This window comes from Pseudophryne corroboree, chromosome 4 (genome assembly GCF_028390025.1).
Source record: "Pseudophryne corroboree isolate aPseCor3 chromosome 4, aPseCor3.hap2, whole genome shotgun sequence".
Taxonomy (NCBI): domain Eukaryota; kingdom Metazoa; phylum Chordata; class Amphibia; order Anura; family Myobatrachidae; genus Pseudophryne; species Pseudophryne corroboree.
The window spans coordinates 654965175-654987869 of record NC_086447.1 but is presented as its reverse complement, the minus strand read 5'-3'; the positions used below and the strand labels follow the sequence as shown (position 1 = coordinate 654987869).

General features: G+C 47.0%; 1 protein-coding gene across 2 annotated transcripts in view; it reads right to left on the bottom strand.

Annotated features, from left to right (window-relative positions):
- The window catches only part of AHCTF1 (AT-hook containing transcription factor 1), a 648646-nt gene that overhangs the window by 480801 nt on the left and 145150 nt on the right, over window positions 1–22695 (bottom strand). For both annotated transcript variants that reach the window (XM_063917783.1, XM_063917782.1), the window contains exon 7: window positions 6390–6468. In XM_063917783.1, the coding sequence (XP_063773853.1) occupies window positions 6390–6468 (79 nt within the window). The remainder of the gene's footprint in view (window positions 1–6389; window positions 6469–22695) is intronic.

Sequence of the window (22695 nt, the reverse complement as noted above, 5' to 3'; positions counted from 1 at the left end):
AAAATAAGTCTTCCAGATGCGATGGTAGACTTTGGCCAAGGAAGACTTCTGAGCTCCGAGCATTGTCTTGATAACCATCCTGGAAAAACCCTTCTTCCTTAGAACGGATGTCTCAACAGCCACCACGTCAAAGCGAGTCGGCCGAGATCCAGATGAAGACAGGGCCCCTGTGACAGGAGATCTGGACATAGGGGAAGACGCAAAGGCGCGTCTATAGACATGCTGAGGAGATCTGCATACCATGGGCGACGTGGCCAATCAGGAACCACTAGGATCATTGTGCCTCCTTCCTGCTTGAATTTCCGAAACTACCCGGTGTATGAGGGAGAAAGGAGGAAACACGTATGAAAGGGGAAATGTCCAAGAAGCCATCAACACATCCACCAGACACGCTTCCAGATCCCATGTGCGGGAGCCGAATCTGCTGACATGTTTGTTGTGACGAGACGCCATGAGGTCTTTGTCTGGCATTCCCCACTTGGAGACCAACATTTGGTACACCACTGAATGGAGCATCCATTCCCCTGAGTGCTTATCTTGAAGTCTGCTTCCCAGTTGAGTACTCCGGGAATGTACACAGCCGGCAGGTGGCGCTCCGCCCAGAGGAAAATCTTGGTCACTTCAAGCATGGCAAAGCGATTGCGCGTGTCGCCCTGGCAGTTGATGTAAGCTACAGCTGTTGCATTGTCCGACTGAACCTTGACCAGCCGGTCATCTAGGAGAGACTAAACTGAGAGGAACGCCATGAGGATTTGAAGAGTACTTTCCTGAGAGGACCAGCGGCCTTGGAATGTACTCCACTGTGTCGTACGCTGCCACCATGGAGCACAGAACCCGCATGCATGCATGTATGGATGGATGCTGCACTGTGGTGGAGAAGCATTCGAATTCTGGCTTGAAGAACAAGGGATCTTGTCCTGGGGCAGAAACACATGCTGTACCCTGGAATAAAACAACGTCCGTAAATGAAGAACTGTTTGTGAGGACGTCAAAGATTATTTTTCCCAGTTTATCTTCCAGGGGAGAGCTCTAGTTGGGACTGTATCAGAAGGAGGTCATCCAAGTAAGGTAGTATGTGAATCTCCTGGCGTCTTAAGTGCACAGAAATCACTGCCATGATTTTCGTAAACACTTAGAGCCGTGGAGAGGCCGAACGGCAGGGCTCGAAACTGGAAGTGATCCCCCTTCACAGCGAACCTGAGGTACCGGTGATGACTTGGACGAATCGGCACATGCAGATAGGCATCCTGGATATCTAAAGGCCCCATGTAGTCACCCGGTTCCAGAGCCAATATGATGGACCTTAGAAACTCCATACGAAACTTGGGGACTCGCAGGAAAACGTTTAACTCTGATGTTGAGTATCGGTTGGAAATAACCGTCCAGTTTCTAAACCAGAAAGAGCGAAGTGTAGACACTTTAACCTTTTTGATCCCGTAGCACTGGGGACTATGACGTTGGAAGAGAGTAGGGAGCCGACTGACCGTTGTAGAGCCTTTGCTTTTTCAGGATCCCCCGGAAGACCCGTGGTGAAGAACCATATTGGAGGCCGTTGCCAGAATGTCAGAGAATATTCTTGAGACACATGGTCTCTGAACCAGGGGTCCATTGTGATCTCCAACCAACAAGGCGCAAAGGACAGTAGTCAGCCCCCTACCCTGGGATACCCTAGGGTGGGGGTGGCACCCGCCCAGTCACACTGCTGGCTTGACGGCCGGTTTGGAGGCTTGGTAACCCAAGGTTGCTTAGTACGAGGCTTGGAGCCCTTTGCAGGGACCTTTTATCTAGAGGAGGCCTGACCCTTGGCTCTTCCTTGTGGGCAAAAGGACGTCTTGGATATAGGGGCCGCTGATGATGGAAGAAAGGCCGTTTTAGACGTTGCCAGTGACGTCACAATTTTGTCTAATTCTTGGCCACAGATGGTATCTCCCGCATACCGAAGAGCCTCAAGAGCTTTCTTGGAGGAAGCATCTACTCTCCATGAGCGAAGCCACAAGGAGTGCCTGGCTGCCACTGTTGGAGCCGTAACTTTTGAGGTAAGAACCGCAGTATCCATGGCTGCTTCCCCGAGACAGACATTTGCTTTCTGAAAATGTCTTACTAGAACCAATAATCGTTTCCCACTGACGTTGGACGACGGGCTCTGTTGTAGCTGTTCTGTCCAACTACCGACCGGTTTTGTCACCCACGGCTGGTCTGGTAATTGCACCCGCATGGGCATATGCGGTTTTAAGAAAGGTGTCCAACTTCCAATCCGTAGAGTCCTTAAGAGACTAGGTATCTGGAAAGGGAAGCACTGAAGAACGTATGAGATGCGCCACATGGACGTCTACAGGTGGAGGGTTCTCCCACTTGCATCTATCCTTGGGTGGAAGCGGATATACACGTTATGGTAAGAACTTACCGTTGATAACGGTATTTCTCCTATGTCCACAGGTTCCACAGGATAACAATGGGATATGATGGAGCGATAGCGGATTGGCACCAAACGATCACAAGCTTTCAGTCCTCCCAGGATGCAACGGGGCCGTCCATATATCCCTGCCCACTGGCTCAGGCAAATCAGTTGTATTCCAAAGCAATTAGGCAGGAGCAACACACATGCACACCCTTCCATGCAAGAGGGAATAGTTTAGCGAGTATAAAGATCCTCAAACAGATGCGTCAGGGTGGGATCCCTGTGGAACCCGTGGACATAGGAGAAACAACGTTATCAATGGTAAGTTCTTTACCAATGGTAAGGATTTACCAAAGCAATTTTTTAGTGGTGGGGACGCTCCCGACTAGACAGGAGAACCTTACGCCCGAATTCAGCATCATGAGAGGCAAAAGTATCCAAGGCATAATGTCTAATGAATGTGTTAATGGGAGACCATGTGGCTGCCTTACATATCTGTTCTGCTGAAGCACAATGTTGTGCTGCCCATGAAAGGCTTACCGTACGAGTAGAGTGAGCAGAGACATTAGCCGGAACAGGGAGATCAGCTCGAGAATATGCTTCTGAAATAGTCATTCGAAGCCATCTTGCTAGCATCTGTTTAGTAGCAGGCCATCCTCTCTTGTGAAATCCGTAGAGAATGAAGAAAGAATCTGTCTTTCTGATGGCACTGGTACGATCCACGTAGATTCTTAATGCACGGACTACGTCCAGTGACGCTTCTCCCGCAGAAAGTCCCGATACCTGAAAAGCCTGATGAGACGGCCAGATCGGAATGTGAAGGTACGCATCCTTGATATCTAGGGATACCAGAAATCTCCTTTCCTCCAGACCTGAGATCACCGCTCTCAGAGACTCCATCTTGAATTTGAATTCCCTCAAATAAGGGTTCAAATGACTTTAGGTTCAATATGGCCTGACTGAACCATCCGGTTTCGGTACCAAACAGGTTTGAGTAAAAACCCTGGTTTGTGAGGTGGAACTGGAACAATAACATTTGCCTTTAGCAAATTTTTAATCTGTTAGGTGGGAGTTCTTGAAATTTCAGTCTGTATCCCTGGGTAACAATATCTTGTAGCATGATGACGCCCAGACATGACTGAAATTTCTGAGTCTTGCTCCCACCTGCCCACTTCCAGCCTGGGAGGTCCACCGTCATGCAGAGGATTTTGAGGAAGCAGAACCAGGTTTCTGTTCCTGGGAACCTGTTGGAGCAGGTTTTCTGGATTTCCCCCGACCTCCTCTAAAGAAAGTGGAAGGGGGTTTGGACTTTTTAACTTTCCCGGTCCAAAAGGACTGCACAGTAGAAGTAGGATAAGATTTCCTAGTCGGCGGTGTTGCTGAGGGAAGGAAGGCTGACTTACCCGCAGTTGCCATTGAGATCCACGCATCTAATGCTTCCCCAAACAGAGCCTGACCTGTGAAGGGCAGGTTCTCCACACTTTTCCTGGATTTCGCATCCGCAGATCATTGGCGCAGCCAGAGTCCCCTGCGTGCCAAGACAGACATGGAAGTAGCCCTCGCTTTAAGATGGCCAAGGTCCTTCATGGCCTCCACCATGAATCCTGTATGTGATGTAAAAACAATTCAATGTCACTTCTATCAATAGAATCCAATTCCTGACCACTTTACTATGGCTTTAGAAATCCACGCACATGCAATAGTGGGTTTTAAAGCTATGCCAGTAGCTGTGTATAGTGATTTGAGCGTAGTCTCAATCTTGCGGTCAGCCGGCTCTTTTAAAGCGGTGGACCCAGGGACAGGTAAAACCACCTTCTTTGACAACCTAGATACAGAAGCGTCTACTACAGGTGGGATTTCTCAATTTTCCCTGTCCTCCTCAGGGAAAGGAAAAGCAATGAGAACCCTTTTTAGGATCTGGACTTTTTCTCCGGGTTTTCCCAGGATTTTTCAAACAATGCGTTTAGTTCCTTAGACGCAGGGACTGTAAGGGAGGATTTCTTATTGTCAGTAAAGTTAACCTCCTCTACTTGCTCAGGTACCTTATCAGTAATGTGTAAAATGTCCCTGAGCCTCAATAATGAGTTGCACCCCCTTAGCACCCCCTTAGCAAGGGATGCATCTCCCCCCTGCATACCCCGTCACCGTCCCCTGTATCAGAGTCGGTAGCGGCGTCAGCTTGCATTATCTGGTCAAGAGCATGCTTTTCAAGGTATACAATTGGGGTCTTTGATGAGGTAGTGGGAGCTGAATACGACAAAACCTCAACAGACTCTCAAAACCTGTGTGTTTCAGTCTCATTTTGAGCTATCCGAGATGAAATCTGGGATATCATTCCCCTATTAGAATACACACAGAGGTTCGGATTCAGAAGGCTGAGACAGTATATTACAGTACTGAGTAGTGTTCATTCTAGCACCCTGCACCTCTCACAACCTGTGCAGTTCTTCCTTTCTGCCTGGGGGTGTCCGTCTCTGCTATGGTGCTTCTAGCCGACTACAGTCTGTATCTCAGCACTGAGAAATAGATCAGCATGTGCTAGAACCATCCGTAGCAGAGAGCGACATCCCAGGCTGGAAAGAGGAACTGCACAAGTTATGAGAGGTGCAGGGTGCTAGAATGAACACTACTGAGTTCATGTAATAGACTCTTCAGGAGAAGATACACACTCTGCAGCACAAGATACAGAGTTTATGTGAGCTATACAAACATACACAGGAAAATGCAGACTGTTTCCCCCAGAGTAACTTCAGAGAGACACAGTATATTGAGCCAGCCACACAGCGCCCCAGTAGGCAGTTAATACACTAAACGGCCGGCGCTGACTGAATAACCTTAATAGATTAAACTGTGATTATTACACTCTCCCCCCTGTCTATAACACCCTGGTACCGCAGAGGTATGCTGGAGTTATGTAGAGGGCAGCACTCCCTGTCAGCATCTCTTCAGTGTGATCTGCAGGGAGAAAATGGCGCTGGTGAGTGCTGGATCCGCTCTGAGGAGAAGCCCTGCCCCCTGTAATGGCACGTTGTCCCGCTTTCACAGATTATCCTGGCCTGAGATGATTTACCTTCTAACAGTGGGATTAGCCCCTGTTAGCATATGTGAACAGTGTAGCGTATTTGAGCTGGCCAGGGCGCCCCTCACAGCGCCGCACATCAAGTACTGCTGAACCCTCTGGAGCACAGCCTGTCAGAGCTGCGCTCCTACCCTTATGCCGCCATTCCATGGTAAGCGGGTCGCCGGTGTCATACTCACCACTCTATCTTATGGCTCTGTTAGGGGGTGGCGCCCGTGCTGCGGGAGTGAGCGGTCGCCTCGTGGGCTTGCGATCAGCACCCTCAGGAGCTCAGTGTCCTGTCAGCAGAGATAGAGAACCATTAACTTCTAGAGTTGGTTCCTACTCCCCCCCTAAGTTCCACGAAACAGGGAGGCTGTTGCCAGCAGTCTTCCTGTACCTAACACTCTTAGACAAACAATAAAACTAGAAAAACTCCTAGGAGATCCCCTCGCTGTGACAGGCTCCACCGGGCACACTTTCTAAACTGAGTCTGGTAGGAGGGGCATAGAGGGAGGAGCCAGCCCACACTATTAAACTATTAAAGTGACCATGGCTCCCCAAGGGACCCTGCTATACCCCATGGTACTAATGTGGACCCCAGCATCCTCTAGGACGTAAGAGAAAGTAAAAATAAAATACATTAAAATAAAATATAAAGGATTAAGGCTGGAGCTTTCTAAAAACAGAGGGCTGATTGGGCATAGGGAGGGAGGAGCCTTCTCACTTCTAGATACATTTAAAGTGCCAGCTCCCTATAGTCACCATATATACCCCAGTGTCCTCTACTCCAGTGTCTCGTGGTGGCTGAATGAGAAATAGGATTATATTACATTTATATATACAGCAGCCATATGTAATAATGCACAGGGGGAGCACTGCGCAACAGAGGGAAAGGTTGCAGGCTCAGGAAAAGTATACACTAAATCTTACCTCATAGATTTGTCCTGATGGTGAGCATTTTTTGTCACCAAAAGCCAACTGTAGCAAATGCAGGCTTATATCTTGTCCACTACAAAAGAAATAAATGTAGAATATAAACAAGTTTTCAGAAGCTTTCCCATAATTAAAGTATTGGTTGGGCTGGCATGCAGCATCAAACTTGAAGTGTAAACCTGGTTTAATGTTAACATTTCAAACTTTCGGCTTACTATACCAGTAGCAAAGGATTTCAGAGGTAATTAACTATTTAAAAGTACAAAATGTGCATTAACAGTGCTCCTAATTCTCTCCATATAAACCAAAGATTAATAATGCAGTATATATTGAAACTGATAAGACACTTGCTGTGATAGCTCAAGCCATGCCACCACATGTGAAGCAAATCAAACATGTCGATGTATAGATTAATTTGCTTACATTATCTGAAGTGAGCAAATGTGAAAAAAGTGTATGTGTATAGCTCCATTCACTTACGTTATACGACTATTAAAATCAGATACCAGTCACTGCTAATCCTAACCGAAAAAGCAGACATTACATTTGTCTTTCAATCCTCCATGGCAGCCATTATAACGGGTAGCTTCCAATTTAAGCTAGGTAGAGACACGTAGATAAATGTCCCAAATGGTATATAAAACTCCTCCTTTTCCCTGGTGTCTTCTACCCATCTCAGGTAAGGTTTGTTTTAATCTGTAGGTCAGGGGGCTTACCTTCTCATCAGTCCTGGTAACACAATATCTGGTGGTGTTGCAAACAGAGAATGGTACGAGTACCCTGGGAACACCAGACACCCTCACCCGGGAGAAGAGCTAGTCTTAAAGAGGGGGGGGAAAGCCTGCCAGGACGAAAGCTGGTGTTCTACACAAACACTGGATTCAAACTGAGGAGGCTAGAAGGAATTTGTAACAGCTCAAAGCATTCCATAGCCCGTTTAGAAAAAGAAAAAAAAAAAAGAAAAAGTGGTGCACCATCCAGAAGAATGATATAGCCTGAACACAAACAGCTGAGAGAGCACTGCTTAAGGCAAGTTCATAACTTAAGGGTGATTTTCGTATGAACCAGATAGATAGTTACCTTAGTTGTATTTGGTTTTCTATGGAGGAATATATGGTGGGTCTAAATGAATATCTAAAGGCTAAAAAGGCAAATAGAAAGTCAGCCTCAAGAGCAAAATAAAGAATTTAGAGATAGACGAACACAAGATCAAGATACAGAATAATATAGAGGGTACCATTTAGAATGGGATTCTCAGAGTTTTAGAAGATTACTTTATAATGAACCTATGTATACGTAATTTAAACCAAAGCCAGTCAAATTAATCCATCTTGTTCAGATTAGTAGAGAAAGGGTTTTTTTCTAGATCAGTTGTCTCCAAACTTAATTCGGGTGTGAGCTACTTTAAGAAAATAAAACCTCTGAAAGAGCTACTCCCTCCCCTCAATGTCCGTGCGTTCCTGCGAAAGTAAGATAGTAACTGAGGGGCAGATGCATTAAACCTGGTGAAGTGATAAAGTGGAAGGTGATAACGCACCAGCCAATCAGCTCCTAACTTCTATGTTACAGGGTGGGTTTGAAAAATGACAGTTAGGAGCTGACTGGCTGGTGCGTTATCACCTTCCACTTTATCACTTCACCAGGCTTAATAAATCTGCCCCATAGTATCTAAGGTTGAAAAAAGACAATTTCGAGTTCAACCTATTTGTGGTCTCCTATGCACGATTATTTTGTATAACATTTTGACTGAAGTTGATGACTGCCGTTACGTTTTACCCCTCTTTTTTTTTTATAATAACCATAGTGCGTGACTATGCGCCGTAACCCTGGATATCCTTATCCATTAGGAATTTATCTAACCCACAAATTTGTCTAACTCACAACTACAAGTAATGCCCCCCCCCACAGTGCTCACTGCTGCTGGCTTATTCTAGCGCAGCCAATGCTGCTCCTCCTCCTCGGTGGCGGCCATTTGAAATATGGCGTCGGTAAGTAAACCAATCAAAACTCGCGGTCCGGCAGCCAAACAGGTGCCACCGCTGCCACAAGCTCTGATTGGCTGACAGCCAGCACCATATTAAGAATGAAGGGAGGAGGAGTGCCACTACCAGTGATTGCCCAAGCCTGTGCGCTCTGGGAGCTACCGAAAATGCTACAGCGAGCTACCAGTAGCTCACGAGCGACGGGTTGGGATCACTGTTCTAGATTCAGTCACAGGAACCTCAATCGAAAAATGCGTCAAGGCCTGAGGAAACACATCTGTCTATTCCTGAAAGTTCCACGGTTAGACTTGCCATACCATGCTTTTAAACAGGTTCCAGATGACACGCCGACCAGAAGAATGCAAAAAGACCGACAACAGAAGACAGACCGACACCAGTCAGACAGTGGTGAAACACAGACTGATAAAACTCAGAGAAAGGTAAAATATAGACAATGAAAACACCAATAAGGCCAACAGCCCGACAGAACAAAGACCGACAGTTCATAAGTCAGAGAACAGTCACATCGACAACCCCAAAACAAACAGCACATACATAGACAACAAAACAGACCGACACGTCATCCATCAGACAATACCGAACCACAACAGACCGACAGCATATACACAGACACATAAAAGACAGACAGAACACACATCAGACGTGCATTAGACCGACACGCAAAAGACCGACAGCGCATACATAGACAGTAAAAGAGACCGAAATGTCAATTACCAGACATCAATTACACTGTCTAACTTATCTATGTCGAAATATGATTAATGTCTAACTATTATTTTACGGGAAACCTCCAGTGTCTGACAAGCACTGTCGGACTAATGAATGTCGGTAAAACAACAATAGGATGGCTATACCACACCCCTTTTAAACTAGGACGCTCGTGGGTGATTCTCCAGAAAGTGAACATAAAGTCCCGTGCATGACACGCTTTTGTATTTTCCTTTTAAACTGATCTGTTAAGAAATTGTTATATGAAAACAAATTGCTTAGTAGCAATACTTTAGCCTATAACTTAAGACCCACTAAAATCTTGGTATGTTTGAGAAGTATGTCGTTTGAATTTGTGTAGCTGTCCCGTGCATCACGGAGAACAGCCCTCATGGATTATACTGGTTATGTGGCAGATTAAAACCAGGTGAAATGCAGGCTTAAAGTCAGCCAGTCACAGAAACTGTGTAATTCATCAGTGTCCCAGTTTAAAGGGATAGTAAGGTAAGCCTACACATGGTACACATGAATTAAGTTCTCAGGCAATCGGCAAAGGAGACTCACAGCCACAGATAAATATTTTATCCATGTCATGCACAGAAGCCAATACAGTGGACAGCTGTTTTTAGGTCATTATCTCCTATAGAAACTATTTTGACATCAGTAGGGCATGTATCCTCTCCTTTGAATCTCTGCCAATCTCAGAAGGTATGCCACATTGTGGTAGATTAATCTCTATCAAAATAAAATGTCTGACTAAAGTTTTCCAGAACAGAGCACTTCAGGGAGCTCTGTAAACTATTTTTACTCAAAGATAGCACAGCTGGTAAAAAATTGAATTCAAGGAAAGTAAGGCTCAGGGTCATTTTCCTGCCTTTTGACAAAGATGCCCTGCTTTTGAGTTGAAATGCGTTAAGGACTTACAAGTATTCACTATTGTCTTGCGGCTTGGCATCATTCCTGCTCACCTGGCTGCATGATTCTGTGACATCAAACCTACTGCTTGCCATACGGCTCACAGTTCACTTGTTCATCTCTCCCGCCATGCCGGCTAATCACCCACAAAAGAGCTCCCAGCGCTGCGGGAGCACAGTGTGTGATCTGTCACAGCTCTCTACGCCGGCCGCCCGCTCCTGAGTGAGCCTCCAGCAAAGCAGGCACACTGTGTGAGATCGACTATAGCCACGGCTTTCTACACCTGCCGCCCGCTCCAGTGTGAGCTCTCTTCCCTGCACAACAACCTAAGTGGGATCGAGGGAGCCAGTTCAGCTCTGCAAGTATTGCAGACAATGACAAATAACTAGGATTCACTGCTGCCACTCTACAGGGATCAGTCTCAAATCGGAGAGCTTTTCCCAGTGCAAGGAGAAGAGAATTGGATTGCTACCCGTTTATACAACAAATTGAGTGGCATCATCCATATCCTGAATACAGCTTCTATTTATTAAAGGTCACGTCCAGGAATTATTGGCATCTAAGTAACCTGTGTTATTCTCATCACATTGAGGCATAATTGCATATTAATTGTCAGCTGTAATGATCGAACACAACACAATTGATTTCAGTGTGTAAATAGGCTTTTAACACCTACCGGTAAATTATTTTCTCTTAGTCCATAGAGGATGCTGGGGACGCTTCAAGAACCATGGGGTATAGATGGGATCCGCAGGAGACATGGGCACTTTAAGACTTTGAATGGGTGTGAACTGGCTCCTCCCTCTATACACCTCCTCCAGACTCCAGTTATAGGAACTGTGCCCAGGGAGATGGACATTTCGAGGAAAGAATTTATTGTTAAACCACGGTGAGCATCTTACCAGCCCACACCTCCAGTATGCCGCAGAACGTGGCATTCAATAGACACCAGCCAACGGCATGAAGAATATGCAGCAATACGCTGACATAAAGCATAACACAACCTGTGTGTAAACACAACCAATAACAGCATAACGCATGCCACGGCATGAATAAAGTCAGCAACAGGCTGACTTAAACGCAACACACCACTTGTGTAACCATACCCAATAACTGCAGATACAGTACGCACTGGGACGGGCGCCCAGCATCCTCCACGGACTAAGAGAAAAGGATTTACCGGTAAGTATTAAAATCCTATTTTCTTATACGTCCTAGAGGATGCTGGGGACGCTTCAAGAACCATGGGGTTTATACCAAAGCTCTAGAACGGGCGGGGGAGTGCGGATGACTCTGCAGCACCGATTGACCCAACAAGAGGTCCTCATCAGCCAGGGTATCAAACTTGTAAACTTCGCAAAGGTGTTTGAACCCGACCAAGTAGCTGCTTGGCAAAGCCGTAATGCAGAGACCCCTCGGGCAGCCGCCCAGGATGCGCCCACCTTTCTGGTAGAATGGGTCTTCACCGATTTCGGTAACGGCAATTCAGCCGTAGAATGAGCCTGCTGAATCGCATTACAGATCCAGAGTGCAATAGTCTGCTTGGAAGCAGGAACCCAAATCTTGTTGGGAGCATACAGGACAAACAGAGCCTCTGTTGTCCTAATCTGAGCCGTTCTGGCGACATAAATTTTCAAAGCTCTGACCTCATCGAGTGACTTCTATTCTGTCAAGACTTCAGTAGCCACTGGTACCACAATAGGTTGGTTCATGTGAAACGATGAAACCACTTTTGGCAGAAAATTGCTGACGAGTTATCAACTCCGCACCATCCGTATGGAAGATTAACTAGGGGCACTTGTGGGACAAAGCCGCTGATTCAGACACCCGCCTTGCGGATGCCAAAGCCAACAGCCTGACCACTTTTCAAGTGACGAATTACAACTCTACCTTACGTAAAGGTTCAAAACAATGAGATAGCCGGAACTGCAACACCACATTAAGACCCCATGGAGCTCCAGGGGGGCACAAAGGGAGGTTGGATGCGTAACACTCCTTTTACGAAAGTTCGAACTTTGTAAAGGAGGCCAATTGTTTTTGGAATAAAACCGATAAGGCTGAATCTGAATCGAGCCCAACTTAAGACCCGCATCCACACCATCTAGTGAAAAAAGGAAAATAAGATCCCACTGGAATCTTCCGTAGAAGCCTTTTTGGATTCATATCAAAACACATAGGGGTATATGCAATTGCGGTCGAATTCCCGAAATTGTCGAATTTCGGGTCATTTTCGACCAAAAAAAAAAATCGCCTATGCAATTCAGTGCTTTCCGACCAAAAAACGGACTTTCAAAATTCGACTTTTTGAAATTCGACTTTTTGCAAATTCGACTTTTCTGCAATGATACAAGTGCTGCAATTCGACCAAAGCATATTCAATTCAAGTTTGGAAATTCGACAGCAGTGCTTTTAGACAGCAAATTCGTCATTTTCAATCCGCCACACTTTGGAGGGTGAAAACAAATAAAAAAAATTTAAACATGTTTTTTTTTTGTGTTTTTTTTGGGGGGGAATAGCAGATCTATTTATATTAGAAGGGATTAGGTACTTTTTTTTTTTTTTTTGGAGGCACAAATATTATTTATATATTTTTTAAAATATTATTATTATTTTTTATGCTGGAACGGTGAAATCATAAAAAAAAAAATGGCGTGGGGTCCCCCCTCCAAAGCATAACCAGCCTCGGGCTCTTCGAGCTGGTCCTGGTTCTAAAAATGCGGGGGAAAAATTGACAGGGGATCCCCCGTATTTTTAAAACCAGCACCGGGCTCTGCGCCTGGTGCCAAAAATACGGGGGACAAAAAGAGTAGGGGTCCCCCGTATTTTTAACACCAGCATCGGGCTCCACTAGCTGGACAGATAATGCCACAGCCGGGGGTCACTTTTATGCCGTGCCCTGCGGCCGTGGCATTAAATATCCAACTAGTCACCCCTGGCCGGGGTACCCTGGGGGAGTGGGGACCCCTTCAATCAAGGGGTCCCCCCCCCCCAGCCACCCAAGGGCCAGGGGTGAAGCCCGAGGCTGTCCCCCCCCCATCCAATGGGCTGCGGATGGGGGGGCTGATAGCCTTTTGTGATAATAAAAAGATATTGTTTTTTCCAGTAGTACTACAAGTCCCAGCAAGCATCCCCCGCAAGCTGGTACTTGGAGAACCACAAGTACCAGCATGCGGGAGAAAAACGGGCCCGCTGGTACCTGTAGTACTACTGGGAAAAAAATACCCAAATAAAAACAGGACACACACCGTCGACAGTAAAACTTTATTTCATACGTCGACACACACATACTTACCTATGTTCACACGCCGACATCGGTCCTCTTCTCCATGTAGAATCCACGGATACCTGAAAAGAAAAGATCAATATACTCCCCTCAGCCATGGTCCAGAGATAAATCCACGTACTTGGCAAAAAAACAAACCGAACACCCGCTCCATGCCGGACTGAAAGGGGTCCCATGCTGACACATGGGACACCTTTCCACGAATGAGACCTGTCAGTGACAGCTGTCACAGAAAGGTCTCTAAGCCAATCAGGAAGCGCAACTTCGTTGCGCTCACCTGATTGGCTGTTCGCTGTCTGTACTGTGACAGCACATCGCAAAGCCGCTCCATTACTTTCAATGGTGGGAACTTAGCGGCTAGCGGTAAGGTCACCCGCCGGTCAGCGGCTGACCGGCGGGTGACCCCACCGCTACCCGCAAAGTTCCCACCATTGAAAGTAATGGAGCGGCTTTGCGATGTGCTGTCACAGTACAGACAGCGCACAGCCAATCAGGTGAGCGCCACGGAAGTAGCGCTTCCTGATTGGCTGAAGGGACGTCAGTGACAGGAGTCACGTGATGTCCCGGCATTCGGGAGAAAGGGGTCTGATGTGAAAACATTGGACCCCTTTCTAGTCCGGTATGGAGCGGGTTTTTGCGTGTTTTTTTTTTTAAACAAGTACGTGGATTTTACTCTCTGGACGTGGATTTATCTCTGGACGCTGGAAGGTGAGTATAATTTTTTCACAGGTACCCTCGGATCGTCGGAGACCGTGGCAGTCGGCGTGTCAACATAGGTAAGTATGTGTGTGTCGGTAGTGTGTAATAAAGTTTTACTATCAAGGTGTGTGTGTCCTGTTTTTATTTGGGTATTTTTTCCCCAGTAGTACTACAGGTACCAGCGGACCCGTTTTTCTCCCGCATGCTGGTACTTGTGGTTCTCCAAGTACCAGCTTGCGGGGGAGGCTTGCTGGGACTTGTAGTACTACTGGAAAAAACAATATCTTTTTATTATCACAAAAGGCTATCAGCCCCCCCATCCGCAGCCCATTGGATGGGGGGGGACAGCCTCGGGCTTCACCCCTGGCCCTTGGGTGGCTGGGGGGGGGGACCCCTTGATTGAAGGGGTCCCCACTCCCCCAGGGTACCCCGGCCAGGGGTGACTAGTTGGATATTTAATGCCACGGCCGCAGGGCACGGCATAAAAGTGACCCCCGGCTGTGGCATTATCTGTCCAGCTAGTGGAGCCCGATGCTGGTGTTAAAAATACGGGGGACCCCTACTCTTTTTGTCCCCCGTATTTTTGGCACCAGCACCAGGCGCAGAGCCCGGTGCTGGTTTTAAAAATACGGGGGATCCCTGGCCAATTTTTCCCCTGCATTTTTAGAACCAGGACCAGCTCGATGAGCCCGAGGCTGGTTATGCTTTGGAGGGGGGACCCCACGCCATTTTTTTTTCGGGTTTTTCACGTTTTTTTACCGTTTTTTAAAATCGCGGCAAAATCCGCCAAATCGGCCGATTTTCGCCCGCGACTCTGGCGAATCCATTTTTCATTGAATATGGTGAATTCCGGAAGCCACCTTCCGGGATTCACCTGTCGAATTGAGTCGAAATAAAAAACGGCGAAAATTGCCGCGAATTCGACCGCAATTGCATATACCCCATACTTTCTCCAAATACGGTGGTAATATTTTTACGTTATTCCTCTACTGGTCTGAAGAAAAGTAGGGATGACATCCCTGGAAATATCCTCTCGTCTAGGATCCGGCGTTCTCCTTTAGATCCGGATACCAGGCCTCTTAGGCCAGTCTGGAACAATGAGGATCACCGGAACCTTTGTTCTTCTTATGATCTTTAGCATTTTTGGAAAGAAATGGAAGCGGAGACCGACTGAAACACCCACGGAGTCATTAGGGCGTCCACTGCTATTGCTTGAGGGTCCCTTGACCTGTAACAATATCTCTGAAGCTTCTTATTGAGGCGAGACGCCATCTTGTCTATTTTAGGAATCCCTCAATGACTTGTCACTTCTGTGAAAACCTCTGGATAAAGACACCACTCTCCCGGATGGAGAACGTGTCTGCCGAGGAAGCCTGCTTCCCAGTTGTCCACTCCTGGAACGAACATCGCTGACAGAGCGCTCATATGATTTCGTCGCCCAGCAGAAAATCTTTCTGGCTTTTGCCATTGCTGCTACGGTTTTTGTTTGTAGAAAACAGTTATAAACGGCCCTTACCTCTAGACCGTTAATGTCGTGACAAGTATCCTAACTTGACCCTCTTCCTTGGAAGTTTTCCTTCTGTGTGACAGCTCCCCCGCCTCTAAGGCATGCATCCGTGGCCCTGGAACCCGAACTTTTGAGAAATGCGCCGCTACCAGATGAGTGAAATTCTGGTCTTGAAAAAACAGGATTATCCCAGGTGGACACCAGACCACTTGTCCAACTGGTCCCGCTAAAAACACTCTAGCATTTAACCTGCTCACTGAATGGCCTCGTAGGTCGCAATCATCTTTTTCATCAAAGGAATGCAATGATGGATTGACCCTGTTGCAGATCTGACCCGACTCTGGATTCTCAGAGCTTTTTCCACTGGAAGAAACAAACTCTCAACAGTTCTGTATTTAACTGTATTTCCAACACCGATAACCGCATCGTTGGGATCAACAGTGATTCTGGCAAGTTCAGGAGCCAACTACTTTGTTGAAGAACGGTCAGGGAGAATGCAACTTTTTGCACCACTTGGTTTCTTGACCTCGCCGTAATCAGCAGAGCGTCCCAGTACAGAATAATAATGACTTTTACTATCGAAGGAAAACCATCATACCACCATCAATCCGGTGAATTGGTAATGACAATCCTGAATAACAAACCCAGGAAAGCCTAATGCGGAAGAAACCGTAATTAGACCCCCTTTCTCCTTTTTCAGATTGGAGATCCCTGCCCTGAGAGATTCCAGCTTGTAGTTCAACTTCTTAAGTAGAAATTTTGGGGATTTTAGAGATAGGATTGTTCTGACCGAGCCGTCCGGCCTCGGGAGCACGAAAAAGCTTGAATAACAGCTTCTTTTTCTTTCTTCTTTTTTGTGTGACCGGGAAAGCAGGACTATGACCTGATCCGGACACAACACTTGTATGGCGTCGCATACTACCTCCCCGTCCAGAGTAGAATCGGTAAGGTCTATTTAAGAAAAAAATCGGTGAGGGGAAACGTCTGGAAACTGTAGTATGTCCCCCTTGGGATTCTATTCTTAAACTCACTGGTCCATGTCCGTTCCAGGACTGACTGAAGAGTATTATACGTAGTTCCACCGGTGTGGGCTCCCGCAAGACAGACCCAGCGTCATGCGGTGGATGTGGCAGAAACAGAGGATGATTTCTGCTTCTGCGAACTTGAAAAGACTGCTGACCTCTTACCTTATCCTACAATAATACGTCACCAACCGTTGTGAGGGAACATAGGGCAAGAAGGTAGACTTACCAGTGGTATCTGCCGATATCAACTTAACAAGGCCATCCCCAAACCAGGTTTCACCTTCATAGGGAAGAGACTCCAGTTCTTCTCGGAGACAGCCTCAGCATTCCATTGGTGAATCCACAACGCCCTCCTAGTCGAGACCGCCATGGAATTGGCCCGCGATCCCAAGAGTCCTATATCCCTTGTGGTCGCACGGCAGTCTGCTGCAATGTTATAGATATGACCCAACTTAAGGAGTACCCTGCATACAACTACTCCCCCATGTGCACGTAATGCAAGTATAAAACGCGGACACATAATTAGAGTATCACATATCTTCCTGCATACGATCCTTTGTGACAGGGCCCCGTGCAGAACAGAGGGTGACTCACTTTATTCTATCCACGGCGGGAAAAGAATAAATACTCGGAATCCTCTTGAGGATTTGAAAACATCTTCTCACGGCCGCTCAGCACATGAGAAGGAATAACTTTACCTCAGCATATATTATAAATTTGTTTATATACATATATATATATATATATATATATATATATATATATATATACACATACACATATACACACACACACACCTTTAAATACACCTATAAACACAAATCATATATAAATATCCCTTTTGACAGGAACAGCAGGGTCCCTAGTGACATTAATACGTTCTTAATGAGTATGAAACATGTACTGAATGCCGATTTTGTGGATCTAGTCAGGAAACATTATGATCGACATAAGAGACAGTATTCGTGTCGATCTCCGGGAGTAGTAACCGGGCAAAAAATAAGAATTTACTCACCGGTAATTCTATTTCTCGTAGTCCGTAGTGGATGCTGGGAACTCCGTAAGGACCATGGGGAATAGCGGGCTCCGAAGGAGGCTGGGCACTCTAGAAAGATCTTAGACTACCTGGTGTGCACTGGCTCCTCCCACTATGACCCTCCTCCAAGCCTCAGTTAGGTACTGTGCCCGGACGAGCGTACACAATAAGGAAGGATTTTGAATCCCGGGTAAGACTCATACCAGCCACACCAATCACACCGTACAACTCGTGATATGAAACACAGTTAACAGTATGAAACAATAGAGCCTCTCAACAGATGGCTCAACAATAACCCGATTTAGTTAACAATAACTATGTACAAGTAATGCAGATAAACCGCACTTGGGATGGGCGCCCAGCATCCACTACGGACTACGAGAAATAGAATTACCGGTGAGTAAATTCTTATTTTCTCTAACGTCCTAGTGGATGCTGGGAACTCCGTAAGGACCATGGGGATTATACCAAAGCTCCCAAACGGGCGGGAGAGTGCGGATGACTCTGCAGCACCGAATGAGAGAACTCCAGGTCCTCCTCAGCCAGGGTATCAAATTTGTAGAATTTTGCAAACCAAGTAGCTGCTCGGCAAAGTTGTAAAGCCGAGACCCCTCGGGCAGCCGCCCAAGATGAGCCCACCTTCCTTGTGGAATGGGCATTGACAGATTTTGGCTGTGGCAGGCCTGCCACAGTATGTGCAAGCTGAATTGTACTACAAATCCAACGAGCAATAGTCTGCTTAGAAGCAGGAGCACCCAGCTTGTTGGGTGCATATAGGATAAACAGCGAGTCAGATTTTCTGACTCCAGCCGTCCTGGAAACATATATTTTCAGGGCCCTGACAACGTCTAGCAACTTGGAGTCCTCCAAATCCTTAGTAGCCGCAGGCACCAAATAGGCTGGTTCAGGTGAAACGCTGACACCACCTTAGGGAGAAACTGGGGACGAGTCCTCAATTCTGCCCTATCCATATGGAAAATCAAATAAGGGCTTTTACAAGACAAAGCCGCCAATTCTGATACTCGCCTGGCAGAAGCCAAGGCCAATAACATAACCACCTTCCATGTGAGATATTTCAGATCCACGGTTTTTAGTGGTTCAAACCAATGTGATTTTAAGAAAACTCAACACCACGTTGAGATCCCAAGGTGCCACAGGAGGCACAAACGGGGGCTGACTATGCAGCACTCCTTTTATAAATGTCTGAACTTCAGGTACTGAAGCGAGTTCTTTTTTGAAAGAAAATCGACAGAGCCGAGATCTGTACCTTAATGGAACCCAATTTAAGGCCCATAGTCACTCCTGCTTGCAGGAAATGCAGAAATCGACCTAGTTGAAATTCCTCTGTTGGGGCCCTTTCGGCCTCACACCATGCAACATATTTTCGCCATATGCGGTGATAATGAGTTGCTGTAACCTCTTTCCTGGCTTTAGTAAGCGTAGGAATTACTTCCTCCGGAATGCCCTTTTCCTTCAGGATCCGGCGTTCAACCGCCATGCCGTCAAACGCAGCCGCGGTAAGTCTTGGAACAGACAGGGCCCCTGCTGCCGCAGGTCCTGACTGAGTGGCAGAGGCCATGGGTCCTCTGATATAAATTCTTGAAGTTCTGGGTACCAAGCTCTTCTTGGCCATCCACGAGTATTGTTCTTACTCCTCGCCTTCTTATTATTCTCAGTACCTTTGGTATGAGAGGCAGAGGGGAGAACACCTAAACCGACTGGTACACCCACGGTGTTACCAGAGCGTCCATAGCTATCGCCTGAGGGTCCCTTGACCTGGAGCAATATCTTTTATAGCTTTTTGTTAAGGCGGGACGCCATCATGTCCACCTGTGGCCTTTCCCAATGGTGTACAATCCTATTGGAAGACTTCTGGAGGAAGTCCCCATTCTCCCGGGTGGAGGTCGTGTCTGTTGAGAAGATCTGCTTCCCAGTTGTCCACTCCGGGAATGAACACTGCTGACAGTGCTAACACATGATTTTCCGCCTATCGGAGAATCCTTGTGGCTTCTGCCATCGCCATCCTGCTTTTTGTGCCGCCCTGTTGATTACATGGGCGACTGCCGTGATGTTGTCTGATTGGATCAGTACCGGCTGGTTTTGAAGCAGAGGCCTTGCTGGCCTCAGGGCATTGTAAATGGCCCTCAGATCCAGAATATTTATGTGTAGGGAAATAACCTGACTTGACCAAAGTCCCTGGAAGTTTCTTCCCTATGTGACTGCCCCCCAGCCTCAAAGGCTGGAATCCATGGTCACTAGGACCTAGTCCTGTATGCCGAACCTGCGGCCCTCTTGAAGATGGGCACTCTGCAGCCACCACAGTAGAGATACCCTGGTCCTTGAAGACAGGGTTATCAGCCTATGCATCGGAAGATGCGATCCGGACCACTTGTCCAACAGGTCCCTCTGAAAAGTTCTTGTATGGAACCTGCCTAATGGGATTGCTTCGTAAGAAGCTACCATTTTTCCCAGGACTCGCGTGCAATGATGCACCGCTACCTATTTTGGTTTCAGGAGGTCTCTGACTAGAGATGACAACTCCTTGGCTTTCTCCTCCGGGAGAAACACTATTTCTGGTTTATGTCCAGAACCATCCCCAGGAACAGTAGACGTGTCATAGGAACCAGCTGTGACTTTGGACTGTTTAGAATCCACCTATGCTGTTGTAGCACTTTCCAAAATAGTGCTACCCCGACTACCAACTGCTCCTTGGACCTCGCCCTTATAACGAGATTGTCCAAATACGGGATAATTACAACTCCCTTTTTTTTTTTTTTTTTTTTTTTTTTTTTAAGGAGTATCATCATTTCGGCCATTACCTTGATAAAACACCCTCGGTGCCATGTACAGTCCAAACGGCAGTGTCTGGACTTGGTAATGGTAATCCTGTACCACAAATCTGAGGTACTCCTGGCGAGGATGGTAAATGGGGACATGCAGGTAAGCATCCTTGATGTCCCGGGATACCATGTAATCCCCCTCGTCCAGGCTTGCAATAACCGCCCTGAGCGATTCCATCTTGAACTTGAATTTTTCTATGTTCAAGGATTTTAATATAAAATGGGTCACACCGAACCATGCGGTTTCGGTACCCCAACCCGTGTGGAATAGTAACCCCGTCCTTGTTGAAGTAGGGGCACCTTGAGTATTACCTGCTGGGAATACCGCTTATTAATTGCCTCTAGCACAGCCTCCCTGCCTGAGGGAGTTGTCAGCAAGGCATATTTTAGGAAACGGCTGGGGGGAGACATCTCTAATTCCAGCTTGTACCCCTGATATACTACTTGGAAGAAACAGGGATCCACCTGTGAGCGAGCCCACTAATTGCTGAAATTTTTGAGGCGGCCCCCCACCGTACCTGGCTACACCTGTGGAGCACCCGTGTCATGGTGTGTACTCACAGGAGGCGGGGGAAGAATCTTGATTCTGGGAACAGGCTGACTGGTGCAGCTTTTTCCCTCTACCCTTGTCTCTGTACAGAAAGGAAGCGCCATTTGACCCGCTTGCTTTTCTGAAGCCGAAAGGACTGTACCTTTTTCTGTGAGGAAACCTGAGGTAAAATTATTTCTTCCCAGCAGTTGCTGTGGATACGAGGTCCCAGAGACCATCCCCAAATGATTCCTCACCCTTATAAGGCTCTCTATGCGCTTTTTAAGTCAGCATCACCTGTCCAGTGACAGGTCTCTAATACCCTCCTGACAGAATGGACATTACATTTATTTTGGATGCCAGCCGGCAAAATATCCCTCTGTGCATCCCCCATATATAAGACAACGTCTTTAATATGTTTTTATGTTTGCCAACTATTATCCCTGTTTGACAGGGTCACCAACCACGCTGCAGCAGCACTATCTGCAGGTCTCAGTCTAGTACCTGAGTGTGTAAATACAGACTTCAGGATAGCCTCCTGTTTTTTATCAACAGGTACCTATTAAAGTGGCCGTATCCTAAGACGGCAGTGCCACCTTTTTTGACAAACGTGTGAGCGCCTTATCCACCCTAGGGGATATCTCCCAGCGTAACTTATCCTCCTGGCGGGAAAGGGTACGCCATCAGTAACTTTTTATAAATTACCAGTTTCTTAACGGGGGAACCCACGGTTTTCACACACTTCATTTATTCATCTGATGGGGGAACAAAACACTGCCTGTTTTTTCTCCCCAAACCTAAAACCCATTTATAGAGGTTAAAGTCAGAAATGTATAACACATTTTTTATTGCCGGGATCAAGTCACGGATTGGATTGTGTATATGTCTCCACCTTGTCGACACTGGAGTCAGACTCCGTGTCGACATCTGTGTCTGCCATCTGAGAGAGCGGGCGTTTTTGAGCCCCTGATGGCCTTTGAGACGCCTGGGCAGGCGCGGGCTGCGAAGCCGGCTGTCCCACAGCTGTTACGTCATCCACCCTTTTATGTAAGGAGTTGACACTGTCGGTTAATACCTTTTACCTCTCTATCCACTCTGGTGTCGGCCCCACAGGGGGCGCCATCACATATATCGGCCTCTGTTCCGTCACCATATAAGCCTCCTCATTCAACATGTCGACACAGCCGTACCGACACACCGCAGACACACAGGGAATGCTCTAAACGAGGACAGGACCCACAAAAGCCCTTTGGGGGGACAGAGTGAGAGTATGCCAGCACACACCAGAGCGCTATATACTGCAGGGACTAACTGAGTTATGTCCCCTATAGCTTTATATCTATATATATATATAATGTATACTGCGCCTAAATTTAGTGCCCCCTCTCTCTTTTTTTAACCCTTGTAGACTGCAGGGGAGAGCCAGGGAGCTTCCCTCCAACGGAGCTGTGAGGGAAAATGGCGCCAGTGTGCTGAGGAGATAGGCTCCGCCCCTTTTTCGCGGCCTATTCTCCCGTTTTTTATGGACTTCTGGCAGGGGTATTTACCTCATATATAGCCCCTGGGGCTATATATTGAGGTATTTTTGCCAGCCAAGGTGTTTTTATTGCTGCCTCAGAGCGCCCCCCCCCAGCGCTCTGCACCCTCAGTGACCGGAGTGTGAAGTGTGTATGAGGAGCAATGGCGCACAGCTGCAGTGCTGTGCGCTACCTTGGTGAAGACTGAGTCTTCATGCCGCCGATTTTCCGGACCATATTC